The sequence below is a fragment of the Plodia interpunctella genome, chromosome 3 (genome assembly GCF_027563975.2).
Source record: "Plodia interpunctella isolate USDA-ARS_2022_Savannah chromosome 3, ilPloInte3.2, whole genome shotgun sequence".
Lineage (NCBI taxonomy): Eukaryota > Metazoa > Arthropoda > Insecta > Lepidoptera > Pyralidae > Plodia > Plodia interpunctella.
The window spans coordinates 6,567,242-6,582,843 of NC_071296.1; the positions used below are offsets into that span (position 1 = coordinate 6,567,242).

At 36.4% G+C, this 15,602-nt stretch overlaps 1 protein-coding gene across 12 annotated transcripts in view; it reads left to right on the forward strand.

The window, feature by feature from the left end:
• The window catches only part of LOC128683579 (uncharacterized protein), a 46,126-nt gene extending 30,534 nt beyond the window's left edge, over positions 1-15,592 (forward strand). For 8 of the 12 annotated variants that reach the window (XM_053769339.2, XM_053769341.2, XM_053769348.2 and 5 more), the window contains 9 exons: positions 3,107-3,223; positions 4,042-4,236; positions 6,331-6,538; positions 7,238-7,270; positions 8,465-8,647; positions 10,437-10,564; positions 10,875-11,014; positions 11,331-11,467; positions 12,409-15,592. In XM_053769339.2, the coding sequence (XP_053625314.1) occupies positions 3,107-3,223; positions 4,042-4,236; positions 6,331-6,538; positions 7,238-7,270; positions 8,465-8,647; positions 10,437-10,564; positions 10,875-11,014; positions 11,331-11,467; positions 12,409-12,424 (1,157 nt within the window). In that variant the 3' untranslated portion in view covers positions 12,425-15,592. The remainder of the gene's footprint in view (positions 1-3,106; positions 3,224-4,041; positions 4,237-6,330; positions 6,539-7,237; positions 7,271-8,464; positions 8,648-10,436; positions 10,565-10,874; positions 11,015-11,330; positions 11,468-12,408) is intronic. The other 4 variants (XM_053769340.2, XM_053769342.2, XM_053769343.2 and 1 more) reach the window with 3 other exon arrangements.
• Positions 15,593-15,602: the final 10 nt, after the last annotated feature.

Sequence of the window (15,602 nt, forward strand, 5' to 3'; positions counted from 1 at the left end):
CAAATTCTAATACCTTTTGAAATCCATTTCGTTTTTATGTTATTATTTATTTTCACTGTTATATACGGAAAACAGAGGTTGTATAACAATCTAAAATCCTCAAAAAAACATTCAAAAGCTTTATTGGGATCACTTGTGCTGTAAATATCTGAAAACGAAAAATCTTTAATATATTTTTTGAAAATTTCTAAATTTTCCCGCCCTAGAACACGCATTTTGATACACCATTTTGTTAACTTATGAAATTTATTAATTGGAATCTCTATAATTTGAGCAGTGTGATCAGAAATGGCGAAATCCAGTACATGCGTTTTGCATTTTAATTTAAAATTGTGAGCGATATTATCAATGCAAGTTCCAGCACTCAATCTGGTGGGTTGATTTATTTGTAATCTGAATCTGATGGTTGAACCCATAGTTTCGTCATATCTGTTCGTCCGTCCGTCTGTCACCGGCTTAACATTTTTTCCCGGTTATTTGCTGCCTACAATATAATCGGTAGAGTTGTAGTCAATATTTTGATATTTTTTGCTTCAAAAGTCCTCCATTATTTCATCCGTCATCGGCCACCCACGCGCCAGTCGTCACCGCGGCCGAGTCTCATCACCATACGTATTCTACTTGCCTCAATATTGGCGACCTAGATTAAAGGTTTCACTAATTTGATTGTTCTCTTTATGAATATTTTTTCAATTATTTATAATCGTTTGATGTAAGCGTCAGTCAACCCACACAATCTATAGAAGGCTGAATTTTATCATCAAAACTATATTTATAGAAAGTCACCAAACATTTGGACAAAACAAAGTTTCGTTTGAAATTCACCCAGTATGCCTTTATAAAATTAAACATTTTTCTGTTGAACATCAACTCGGGGACGCCGCGATTCAAAACGACAGTAGTAATTTTAATTTATTTTTAACAATATAAAGTATTCGTTCAATTTAAAACGTGTTAACAGGCCAACAAACCAAATGCCTAACGTACCAGCGTTAAATATTTTTCTTTTTCATACGGCTAAATGTATTTTTAACGAGCTCGTGGTGGTGGGTGCGCATTGGTGTCGCGTCGTGTAGTTTACGTGACATGACGAGGTGTAAAAGCATGCAGCCCGCCTGCGCCTGCGCCGCGTGTCCATCTCGTACTCTTGACATTGCGTGATGCTATTACTGGCTTCTCCATCCTTTTCGCTATTGGCATTACTTCCCGGTTACGTCATGGGATTTCGACGGCCTCCTACCATTATATTCGCGTTGATTGACGTTTATGTAATAATTAGTTTAACAACAAAACTAAATGACTGATTTAGAATAATTTTAGGACACTAGGCTTGCTTTTTATTTACTTTATAGAATTTGGGCACAATCACAACAGAACTAAAAAAGCTATTTAATAAATACTGTTAAGTAGAGGTATATATTTTTCTCATTTATTATTTAGTTAATTTCTTATTCATAAAACTGAATTGCACAAAACAATAGGCGGGCTAAAAGAGTGTGAATTTCCATTTCCGCGTCGCGAGATAGCGAGCTGACTTGACAGCGAGGACGTTATCCAAGGACGAGGGGTATCGGGTTCGATATCCACGTGTCGGAGGCTGATGGTTACATAACGCTGCAGCGGCCCGAACGTCCTCGGGGTAGCTCGGCCAAGGGCGGCACCATCGATTCACCCCCCTCTTCTCTGCCAGCTTGCCGCCCGCCCCGCCTGTTGAATAAACACTGCTCAGCCGATATCAACGGCTGTGGTAGCAGATAATTAAATTTGGATTGTGTTGTCACAATCTCGCTTCTGCCTAGCGTTGGTTTAAGTTATGTTTTTAATTTCGTTGTACATCGTGGGAGGTTTAATTGGTTTCGAGTTATAGTTTCTGTTAGGTATATAAGTAATACTTTATACTTGTGTTACACAGAGCGTAGGAAATAATACTAACCGCAAACAGTATTATGACACAATCTCGTATTGACCCATATACAATATTCCGTCATCCTCCATAAACATAATCGATAAAGTACGAAACTGTTTGTAAATAACCATAGCAAGTGGCCTAGGTTTTTCTTCGCATTTGTAAATAATAGTGCAAAATATTCTAAGATTCGTCCCGTAATAAGTTCCGTAATTAAATGTATCTTTCTACTTACCTCTTGTCTTGTTCGTAAATACGCTGCTGCTGAAGTCAGTGAGCTGACCATGCAGACATGTTGTGTATCAGCTATAAACTGTCAATAATAATTTGATGAGATATTGATATTACTATACTTTATAATTATTCTATCTTCTAAAAGTGGGAGAATTACATTGAGGTATATGTTATCATATAACTCTGACCTAAGAATACTTGACGTCGATATTCAAATGGGCAGATCTTTTTTTGTATAAGATAATTTTTATTCAAGTCTGTGCCTCTTTGAAATTTTCGCTACTGAAGCCAAGGCTTTAGATGCGAATAGCTTAACATACTTTCATAAGAGGGATTTCGACCTTTGTACATTGTTACTTTGGCTCTATAGGTTAGAAAGTTATGTACTTTATAGTTCCTATCCCTTAAGATGAATATATGATGATCCAGTCAGTGTGAGTGAGGCCAGTTGCGTCGTAATCATATACTTACGTATAGCTGTGCGTAGTGCGATGTCTCTATTATTAGACTAAAGAAAAGCGACTACGCGTACCACGCGCTTCCATTCACTCTTAGAACCGGCCTTGGCCGCTCATGGAGTCATATCGACGCATCCACTTGCAAACAATTAATGTCAACACGACATGTACAAAACGTGATAGGTCCTCATTTGAAAACTCTTTGTACATAATTGGATTTTTTGAATAACAAGCGGCGGACTATATTCAGCTCTTATAAATTTTGAAAATACACGGCTGTTTTATGTCGCCGAGTTGAAAGGGAACAGTCCTTTATAAAGAACCGCAAACTGTAATAGCGAATCCTTTTTTGCCCTCGAATTCCATTAACCTTTATTTTATGGCTCCTTTCTCCCATTTTCTGCCAAAGTTACAATAGTTTAAGCCAGGATGCATCGTACCTATATTACTTTGATGTGATTAAACAATGTTATATAAGTAATCTCATAAGTATTTATCATTTTTTCAGAACCAAAGAAAGACAAACTGGAGAATGGCGGGGAGTTAATGAGGCCCGAGAGGCCCAACTCTTTGTCTGCTGGAAAGCTTCCGCGACGAATATGTTATCAAGGAGATGTTGGGAATAGTAAGTTCATTTATAATTCTATTTTATTATAGTTATAACGTCAATACTTTTGTTCAAATTGTAATACATTTTCTGAATGCTCCTCGTCTAGATAACGAGAAATAAATAATAAAATGAAATAAATCCCTCAATGAGAAAGTAACTTAACGACTGATTTATTTGTTAGTTATTTTTGATAAGGCATAGAGATTAGACGTGATGAAACTATTAGGAATGCATGGAGCTTGTCAGTTAGTAAACGGACATACTAGTATGTCATCGATTGATAGTGATAAGTATTTTATCTTAAAATTTATGAAGTTATAGGTATACTGATGATATTATTTCGTATGTTTAATCTAAACACATTTATGATATGTCCCATCACTAAATTAGGCAAATTCTGGTCAAACCCGGAAAACGAAATAGGACTGAAGATAGCTACAGATGTTTGATTTATTCCACTATTGTATATGAAGTAAAACACTAATACACATGCTAATACAGAGGATAACAGAAACACAAACCAGGTGGATTGCAAACAATATTGACAGCCAACTTAAGCCCAAAAATAAATCAGAAAATTAACTGCCTCTGCTGACTCTAAAACGCTACATCAAAGAACACAAAGTCTCTTTCTATGGTATTGTTATCTTACATTACGAGAAATCCATACTAATATCACGTGATTGCAATATAGACAGATCACGGCTAAACCGATAGGCCGATTTTAATGAAAATTGGAATAAACTTAGTTAATAACCCGAGGTCAAAAATAGGCAACTACGAGCGGAGCTGCGCTCAACAGCTGGTCTAAGATACAAGCGAAATGTTTTCAGTGGGTGGGTACGGCCCTGGCGGGACGGACGTGGACAGCGAAGAGCAGCTGGTGCTGTCGGAGCTGCCCGAGCCGCCGATCGCGGTTTCGGAGATCGGGCCAATCCCGCCGCCGCCCATGTTCAGCTCGCCCAGCCCCACGCGCCACCATCACCAACCCAACCCACACTTAGTTGTGCAACATCCTCTCTCCGACTGTGAGTATAATCCATGATGCCACCTTTTTCTTGTTTCAGTTAATTTGTGTTGTTGTCTTTACTATATTGTATTACAAAACAATACAAAATCCTTTATTGCACATTATTTACATATGCATACAACATATGTTTTCCACTGTAAGCGATTTCTTCCAGACAACCGTCGCCAAGAAAAAAGTTCTTGAATTGAAAAATTCTTGTAATTCTTATATGTAAACTTTTAGTTAGAGGAAATAAGTATATTCTTATTTTTTCGAAAACTAAGATTTCAACCACATAAATGATTAGAAATACTACGCCTCTTACAAGTTTTCACGAGTAGTAACTTCGATTTGCTAACATAACTAGCCTTGACCCTTGTCCTCATAAGGTTGTATTATAGCAGAAGAGTGATGCGGCTTTTCATTTCCTGTAGTCATAGTCTCGAAAAATCATTTTAAAAAAATATTGACATTGTCTAACATTCTACTTGGGGCAAAAATACATTTTTTGTATGTATGATTGTATATTTCTAACGAGATAACTTTCGAAAATAGAATTTTTAAGTTCGTGGGGCATCAAAAAACTCATCCAAATTTATTGTGTTCGCGAGGTCTAAATTCGTAGCGATCAACTAGTTATGTATCTAGACAATGGATCTATTAAAACTGGAACTACTGAGAAAAAAAGGAGATTAATATCTGACTTATACTTATTGTCGACATTGCTACCACCCCATCTCAATCGCTAAAATAAATATAGTTTGATTGCATACGTATTTAATGATTGGCGTATACGCCACCGTCAGACTTTCTTCTCAGTTCTTATTGTTAAAAAAAATGTAAAAGTATCATACTTAAACTGAATAAGTACACAGTGAATGCCTGTGTCCAGAGAAGTAGCAGCAAGGATTAGCCACATTATTACTTTTTACTCCGACCCATTGTAAATCCCGTCGGTATTTATGTCTCAAGGGTCGATTTTTTGTGACAGGTAGGTGAATAAAGACTGTGAGAAATTTACCTGGCCAGTCTATTCTGTTAATGTAAAAAAATATTCCATGAGAAAGACGTAGAAAATTAAAGTTTTGATGTTATGTGCCTATTAACTTGTTCATTACTTACTTCGTAATACTTGTTCATGACATAATAGGCTTTGTCCTGTAAATTATTATTCTAGACAACTTTCGAAATAATAATATTAACATTATCTCATTTTTATCCCTTGACAGTTACATATACAAGAAAAGTATTATTTTCTATGTACACATTTTCCATATTCATTTGTTTGAAATAATATTTCTTCTTGGCGGTTTTCTAAATTAAACCTTTCCCAGAGCTTGTTAGAAACGAGTTATGAGATAGGATCGTTGTGCTTTTCTACAGCAGTTAAACTGAAACGCTATCTCATCGATCTTATAATTGCGCCGCGTCCTCGCTTTTCAAACCGCGCTGAATACAAATAAAGGAAATGGAGAAGTAACACTACATGTAATTTTCTCTTTGTTTGGAAGAAATTACTTATAGCTATAATATTTGTTTAATTTTTTCTTCTTCGTCCATCCATTTTTCATATATATTTGGGGTAAATGATACAATCTGTAGGTATTATTAATAATCTTCTCTTTATAACGCGAGCTAACCGTCTACATTATCCATATTTTGGCATTGACTCTTGGATATGATAACACATCGTTTGCCTAGTTCGACGCGAGCGAGCAACTAGAGCGTGCCAACGTGATTTAAACCTGTTCAGAACATAATATGTTTGTTTATTTCCTAGTTCCCTTCCTGGCACACACTGCAGACTGGTTTATGTATTCGTTTTGCTATTATTTATGGGAATTTACATTCTTGATCCTACTATAACCAAATCCATATTTGTTATTATTAGTCAACACTCGGTTGTCGAATAAATAATATGAATATGTGTTTATAGATATTGTTTAATTTTTAGTCAAGGTTTTATTAATATGTTTTATTGATTGTCAAAGTCCAGTTATAGTTACGAGTAAGTCATACTACTGGATAAAAGCCTTCCCTAACTTCTTCCACGTATTTCAGTTCTTGTTCTTCATGTTTTTATAGACGACAAAATGGGTGTGTTTGTTTTTAGCCGAAGAGGAGGACGATCATGAGGACGACGACTTAGAACCCCTGCCGATGGGGGCGGACACCAACCGTGTGGAGGAGATCCCTCCCAAGGAGCCGATCTTCAACGCGGTGCCGCTCAAGTCCGCGCTGAAGAAGCGGCCGGCGCCCGGCGCCTCGCCCGCCGCCACGCCGCTCGCGCCGCGCCAGGACCACCACCACGCCAGCTTCAAGTCAGTACCTTTGTATCACCTTCATGTGGGGGTCTGGTCCCCACCCTAGAAATTGTCCGTAGCTTAATCTTTAAAATAATGTTACCGGTCCGACAGAGCCCTATCGTGACTATATTGTAATGACCTAAAAAAAGGCAATTCGAAAATTTCTAACAAAAACATTCATGGCAAACTTCGGACTTAGGTCTATGAAAAATATTTCTAGATACAATTATGTATACGCATGATATATATAGCTGATGATTATTCGCTGCGAGCAAGTGTAACTGCCATCTTTTACCTACACGCCTCGTAGACACACAATACTTGTCGCCTTTTACGATACGAGTATAAATTACGTTATTCAGAAGGGTTAAATAAGTTGAGTTAAATAAGACATTTATTACATAATAATGTAATAAATGTCTATTTAGCCGCTCGTAATTATTGCTCCTGACGTGGACGATACGCTATTATGGACTTCCAAATATTTTCACCACATTGTTTTTCATATTGTGAATTATTACAATCGTTGCCTAAATACATTGCAACTAAGGTAGATCAGAAATTGGTCTCACAAAGGTGCTAGAATTACGCTTTTTTTAACACTCATTAAACAGACTTAAAGTTTGAAAGTTGAGTGAACTTACTTGAATAAGCTTGTTGTGTGGGTGTAATTGTGAAGTTGTCCGTTTATTTCCATAATGTGCCGGCGAGCAGACGGCCGCCGCCGAAACCCAGGATCCGCATATGGTAACAGTCGCATTCCGCCAGTGTTGTCGAACCACGCCATTACAACAGAGACCTCCCGACGGTCCGCTTCGCCTGTAGACCTTGCATCGTGCATCGCACGCTTCCGACTCTCATCTGTCTTACTCATGCTCGCTACATACGGAACGACTGCACTATTCAATACATTGTCTAATATAATATCTTATCGTGGCAATCATTACCACGAGCAATTTATGTGTGCAGGTTTTACGAACCATTGACTTTATTGCTTCTTCGTACACATCGGGCTTACAATAAAACACAAATTATCAGTATTTCTTTTAATTGTAAGTTATTAACACATTTCATCTGGTGTCGCATAATCAATGATGTTCATCTAACAATGCACATTATTTTACACATTGTGTAATACACAATCAGAGTTTTGTCCGAATTTGACCGACAAAGTTTTCATTATTATACCCTACGCATTCTTAAAGAGATAAATCAATGGTTTGCAGAAAATTAATCGTGACTTGTGTAGAGTGCAATAAACTTTTGGTGTACATTCTCAATATATAATACCATTTTTTAGAACAAAACACTAACACATGACATAGTCTGATGCTTTCAGTACACGAATATATTCATGTATTGGGAGATGATTTTATCAAAAAACTTCTAAGGAAAGGATTATATCTAATGAATAAAGGATTATATCTAATCTATATATATAATGAATAAAGTGAAAAAAATAGACATTTTGAACTAAAATGTTGTTTGTTTCATATTCTCTAAAAATTATTGTTCTGTGTTGCATGTATGTGTTTCATTAAAACTTTAATTATTATGATCTATTGGCTGAATTTATTTAATCAATAAGACTGTTTCATTGTTTTAATAATAAAAGTAAATGTTGTTTATGAATGTTTCAATAATTTTACGTTGAGCTTGTTCTTTGTTTATTAATTTTTCCTTATTTAATTTTGTTACGAGATGTGTAGCTGTTCGTGATAAAATATTTTAGTATAGAAACTTGAGATTATTTGAACTTTCTTTACAAGGAAAGATAAATGTCTGAAGTAACTCATGTGCTCATAAAACGTAAGATAACACTATAATCCGATCATGTGTATTAAAACTAGGACGCGATTCATGAAACTGCACAGCACACACTACAGACTGTCGCTTGAGAAATATTTTACAACACGTATAAATGTGGAATATTGTCGATAGCAGTAGCCGGCCGGTGCGGATAGGCAACGCGGCGGAGAACAAGGAGAACGCGCGGCCCTGGGACACGGAGTACCGCGAGGAGGGCGCCAGTGAGTCCGAGCGCGTGGCCGCCAAGCTCGCGCGCAAGGAGAGCCTCAACATCAAGCTGGCGCTGCGCCCCGACCGGCAGGAGCTCATCAACAGGTACATTGCATGTTAACATTCTCTGTATTTCGACAGCATTTGAAAACGAGAATTCGTCTAATTATATCTTTCCAAAAATGAGCCACCTTAATTGGTTCATTTGTGACTGGTATCAGTTCAGCCCGAGTCAGTTTGGTCATTCAGGACGAACGAGCAGATTGTTTTGAGTAAGACAATTTTGACAATGAGTATTGACAGTCGGAATACTACGAAGATGACGTTAGTGAGTCTGCGCGCGATGCAAAAAGAGTACTTATTTTCTTAATTTTTATTAATGTTTTGAGAGGCATCGCAAGGCCTTTGAGGTACAGGCCTTAACAAAATATATTTACTTTAGAAAAACAAACAACCGCCGACGTCTGTAGCTATAGCTGTAAATCAAGCTTTGTCATTCAGTCCATTATCGTATTTGGTAAAATCAAGTGATGATTCCATCCAACGAAAGTGTGTTAATCAAACGGGAAACGCCAAAATAGCGTCGAGGACACCGAAATAGTCTCACAAAGTATCGCGACTTTTCTTTATTATTGTTTATCCAATTGCGGCCCGGTGAAGACGTAAACTGGTAAGTTGGACGTTGATTTTGTCATATAATTTATACTTCAGATTGAATTTTTACCCCTGAGTTAATAGATTAGCGATCAAACTTTAAGCGAAAGTATTCTCTGACCGATGACGTCATAAGTAAGTGCAATTAGTATGGGGCGTATTGGTAAATCAAAAAATCGCCCTTAAATGTGTTTTTTTTTCTTACTTGGGAAATACTTTGAATACTAAAATGATTTTTTTACTGATGACAAGGCATCGTAACAAAATTTAACCCGGTTGCTTTTTCTGAAATTTATTGAGGTAATGTGTAACACGATATTTAATTGGCATCTTAACTTTTGAGTGTTATGCTTGAAAATAAAGTTTTGGAGAAAACATATGTCTTGACTAGCGATCTAGTTTACAAATACGGCTATTGAGCGCTGGGAGTATGCGTGGGCGCGCATTAGTGCGGCTGTGACGTAAACAATCGCGCTCGGTGGCCATCTCGCCGGGTTTAATTTAACATCAATTAAATGACTCACTTCACACTATTCGTTCAAGTAATAGAGATGAATATTGCAACGATGTTATCATAATCCCATATACTACGTTTGGGATCATAGACATATATACTCATTTATTATGTTAATAATATGGAACCATGGCCAAGGTCTAGTAGAAAAATAATGAAATTCCAAGGCCATTTCTCTGGATAATTAATTAAAAAAGAGTTACAAGTACAGAACTAGAAGTAGACGTCTCAGTAAAACAGCGGCGCACGCGCCTGGGAGGGTTTATTTTTGTTTGCATCGTCGGGCAAAGTCATTGTTATCGACGCTTTTATTTCTTCCTGTTTTTGCGAGCTCGCTCTTGGCACTGGCATTGTGATAAGTTATTGTAACATTGTGTCGCCGCATTTGCATCGCCGATTGTTTTAAATTGTACGAGAAAGTGGTGATAAACAAAAGTGAAATTTATTTGTGTAACGACCTTAATTAATTGAGTATACGTTACACGATTTGGGATTTGGCCAAGCTTGTGTATTAATTAGATATTATGAAAACATATTTGTTGTCGCGCGGACTTTGGCAAATTTTATATTGCTGTCCGGTTGCCAGTGGTCGTTCGCGAGTGTACCGAATCTATTTTATCATTAGTGTATTGCAACGTCTCTGTTAGAAAGTTACGTCAGGGTGGACTATTTATCTGATATAGAAATATAAATTTGACGAGTAACAATTATTATTTTGGATCGCAGAAACATATTGGTGGTGCAGAGCGAGCACGAGCGGCAGGAGTCGTGGGAGGCGATCGGGGCGCGCCTCATCCGGCGGCTGTCCATGCGGCCCACCGCCGAGGAGCTCGTCGAGAGGAACATTCTCAAGAGTAAGCATGTTAAATAAATACAATGAGTTTATTTATAGCAACTTACACAATAAATATTATGGACATGGAAAATTTATCGAAATAAAAAAATACATAAATGCTCTCGGTGGCACTCCTTTTACTAGACAATTCTAATGTTGACAAATTCAAATAAAACAATTTAAAATGCCAAAAGTAGGGATATAAATACCGAAAGGGTTTGTAACACCGCGACCGTATGGAGATCGTAGATGTGGTCCAAAGGAAATAAGATTTTGTTAATTTTAATTGATTACCTTTCATTTAATAATTTCTACCTTTTTATCGACAGGTCAGTCTCCTGCGGAGGAGAAAAAGCAGAAGGAAGAGAAGAAACGCTATTTACTGCGCAAACTCAGCTTCCGACCCACTGTAGACGAGCTCAAGGAGAAGAAGATCATCCGATTCAGCGACTATATAGAAGTTACACAGGTAAATTAACAAATACGTAAATATTTATTACAGTTATTATCAGACGTCGTTTTAATTTTGTGATGACGAAATGCCCTTAATTAAGATATTATAGCCCAGAGAACGCGTAAAATGAATAATTCTTGATGATTCGGCTCTGATTTTATGATCGGCCGCCTGTCTGCGTCAGCCCTCTTTGGGAATACTATATTGCTTATCAGCTGTGACGGCTTTTTGTCCTTTAGTGGTCTCGTACGACATCCACGGACGCAAGAATTGCACGCCTCAAGATCAGATTACACAATCTTGAGTTTGAAATACTACATTTTTTCCGCAGGCACATGACTACGATCGGCGCGCGGACAAACCGTGGACTCGGCTGACGCCGCGCGACAAGGCGGCCATCCGCCGCGAGCTCAACGAGTTCAAGAGCTCGGAGATGGCGGTGCACGAGGACAGCAAGCACCTCACCAGGTAACGCCGCCGTCAACTGATACACTCTAGTTCTGACGATCATGCTGTTCTGAAATGTTAACACTACAGAAAAGTAATATTTGATCGAATTGCTTTTACGTTAAAACTAATGTTGATTGATGAAATAGCAAAAGTATTCAGAAATCTAGATATTTGAGTTAGTTCTTTGAGATTAGATTTACAAAGACATGCTCATTTCGAAAAGTTTAGCGCTAAGCGATCTTATTAATAAGCGATGTAACCTTGAGATTTAGCTACCATATAAAGATTTTGCAGCTTTCAGTTCCCAACATAATTTTCCCAGGCCGTGCTGACGTCATAATTATCGATATTGTTCCATGAAGTTGCGAGTCTGTTGTCATTTAAATTTCTCCAGGTTATTTGTCAAACTACAAATTTCTTCCGTGCTAACGTTATCGCTGCCGTAACATCTCTTACGTTCGGTGGTCGTTATGTTGTCTTGCATCATTTTTACTGCCAATTATTCCGTCTAATATGTGCCACTGCGTGACTTTTGGCAATAATTAGAATCTTGCATAAAGTATTTGTAACAATTAAGCCGAGTGAAATCTGCAATTGTCTTGTATTAGTTGTTGCGCGGGTAATTAAAAGGCTCGACAACCCGGTTATCTCTGTCGTTATGGTCTCGGCCCGTAGTTACGACAGATAAAGCACGGCATCACTTAGGTGCAAATTAATATAAAATATATAGGTTATATTCACTGCTCTGAAATGATTCAGTAGTAAATAGCTATAATTTACTTGATAGAGTTTAGCATAAATTAACTAGCTATTTTGACACTGCCAATTTTCATTATCTGTTAGGGCTGATTTCTGAAAAAAAAAACCGAATTTTCCTGTAAAGATGAATGAATGTGATAATTATCCATATTGAGTTTCCACCGCTTTCAGATGAATGAATGTGAAGTATTTGCCGGCAGGTTCCACAGACCATGACGGCTGCGGCTGACAGCCGGACCGGACTACTCTGCGCGCGGCGTGTGAGCGGCGACCCATCCGCCCGCCGACCGCGACGGCGCTCTGCCACTCGTCACTTCCCTCGACCCCCGCGTAAAGGGTCACGTCACGTCACCTGTGATTTTTAACGTTATTTATATATTGACTTCTTCCGAACTCCGGAAGGCTGCAATAACTTACCAAAACGCAACGGTAAAGTGTTGAATATTCTAAAGTTTCGTTGTACTGCTGTTTCGACGTTACACGTTTTGTAAACCCGTGAGTGCAATCTTGTTTTTTAGATTTACATTTTCTTGTATCGTAGTTATTGCCGAGTACAATTTATAATTATTAGTATGGTATCGATTTATGTTAAGTTGACGTATTCTAAGCGTACCTATACATTCTTTAAATTGACCTTCGAGAAAGGTTAGTGATACTGATTATTGTGGTGGAGATTATGCGCTTCAAGCTCGGTGAACTGTGAGTTACGAGTGATTTATTTTGATTATTGAGAAGCATCCGGCGTAGAAAGTATGTAGTCTTGTGATTTTTTCTTATATGCTAGCCTTAGCTTTGTAGTCATTAAGCTAGATTCTATTTGCAATCATATTTATTTCACAAGGAATTATTGTTAGCGTCACAGCATTATTGTAGGTAACTTCACGCATTAAAATAGTTGTTTTGAAGTACCTACCTATGCACCGAGCTAAATTTATTTGCATATTATTTAATGCAATATTTGAAAATGAAGTACATTTGTTAATTATTCAAGTTTTGACGTTTCGCTATGTCTATGAGATACCCACCACTGATTTTCACTTATTGTTTCCATGTGCGTATTACACTCGGTTAGATTGTGAAACTGTATTTTGTCCTGTTCTTAAACATTGTTGAGATAAGCAAATAGGTGTTATATTAGTATTTAACGTTGTAACATTATACGTATAGACTGCGGTCTGTCTCTGAATCCGTCGACCTGACCACCTTGGGAGTGCTTCCAAATGCTGTGCAAAATAACAATAAGTTTTTAGCGCGAGTCCAACACTCGTATTATTCTTAGATACATCTTAGTATTTGCAATACGTAACCATTGCTCCTTTCTATCTTCTCAGTTTGCTCAAAATTAGACTTTGTACAAATTGTATTTCGGAAAGCACTGATATACCACCTATATCTTATCATATTTAGTGTAATATCTATTTTATAATTCACAATCTTTTCATTTCAGTAACTAATAATATTCAACTGTTCTTATATTTACATGGTAAGGTCTTCAGAACCACGTGACCATTCCAGCATAAAAAGGAATAAATAAAATAATATTTAAACAAGACGAAAGCGATTTGCATACATAGTTTGATACTGCTGGTATACAGTTATATTCCTAAATACAGGGATATTGTTGGTGATTATAGGCATCACGAATACTGTAAGACATGAAGTATACACTGGAGTGAAGCTCAATGGCAGACATAGATAGCTTTTATGAAGTCCATCCTGTGACTCGAGCGACCTCGGCGGGAACAACTTGTTAATCATCTTGTCGCTTTAGCCTAGCTCTAGCATAAGTAAATCAAACTTGAACGAAGTATTGAACTAATGACTAAATGTTAATGATCGAATAAATCTTATAAAGCTGTAGGTGTTAATAAAATAAATATACGCCTTTCGAGATTATTATTTTGATATAAAAAGTTTGTTTTGCACCAGAGCGATAGTGTGTACTTTCAATTTACATGATTGTACTTATAACGAGCAATAATATACTATCGTTTAATTTGATAATTGTTCAATGTTTTGATGTTGAGAACATTTTTTACATTACATTATAAGTAATTTCTTCGTAGAATAACTAATAGATAGGAATCAGTTAATATAAATCATTTTTATAAGGGTTATGTATTGTTCTGTAGTGGTGCCATTTTGTGAAGTGTTTCCGGATAAGAATACAGCATTTCATTTGACCAAGATATAACATCTTGGCAGTGTCTCACTGCTGTAAAAGTGGAGTGAGCACTTGGGATGATGTCAATTGGTAACAGATTTTGTAATATGTTTATTTATATAATTATTGTATTTATGTCAATCACTACCATTATTTTCGTATAGTATTTTCAGTAGGATACTGGACCGGTATTACATATTTTGTGTTCACACAGCATTATGCAGTTTATGATAGCGAGCTACAAAGAGATCATAATGGTTATTCTTGAGACCATTCCATATAGATTAATGTGGAAGCCAAAATGACGACTTATTTTTCTAAATGGTTTTGTTAGATTTGAATTAAAAAATAGTAAGTTAAAATGTAGAAGTTTATCGGTATATTATATGAATAAATAATAAGACATTCAGATTTCCAAAGATTATAAAGGCTCAACTTAATTGTTTTAGCTAGTTTACGATCCATCGTTCTCAATGGGATTGTCGAGATTGGCAGCATTCCTACAACGCCTTCAACGTGCGTTTGAAATAAACAGTCTACATTCAAATTTATTCGAACATCACAATTGTATATACCTACATAAATAATTTACCAATTAAATGTGATACGAATTTTCTTGTTTTAGTGTTAAATAATTTAAAGTAGTCGCATATCGCAATATTTAATGCTAAAAGGTGCTATCGGTTAGCATTGAATACGAGTCTGTTTATCATAGAGTTAAATATTTTGATGGTGTTTAGTGTCCTCTATTTGCGGCTGGAACAAACGTACCCAAACATTTTAAAGTGTCTGAATATTTTTATTTTCTTTTAATAATACATTTTGTAAGACTATATTAATCAAATATTAAAGTAGTTCTGTTCTCTTTATGCTTTTACTTATACTTATAGGGGATATATTTCAAATGGCAACAAAATTTATACCTTGATTAGAATATCTTCAGCAATTATATCGATAAACATTCTTTTGGATAATATTTGTATATAATTTTATGAATGGTGTAAATTATGGAATCTCCTTTATTTCCATTTAAATCGTACGTAATTTTTGTGCTATTACATTTTATTATTGCTATCTTCAGTAACCTGTATACTGTTGCTTTTATTTTTTAAATTATGTAAATTATTAATGACATTAATTATATTTAATAATAGCCATAAAATTACTTGTTTTATATAAAATATAAGTCTGTAAATACCCTGAATATACATTAAGTTTTATACTCGATTG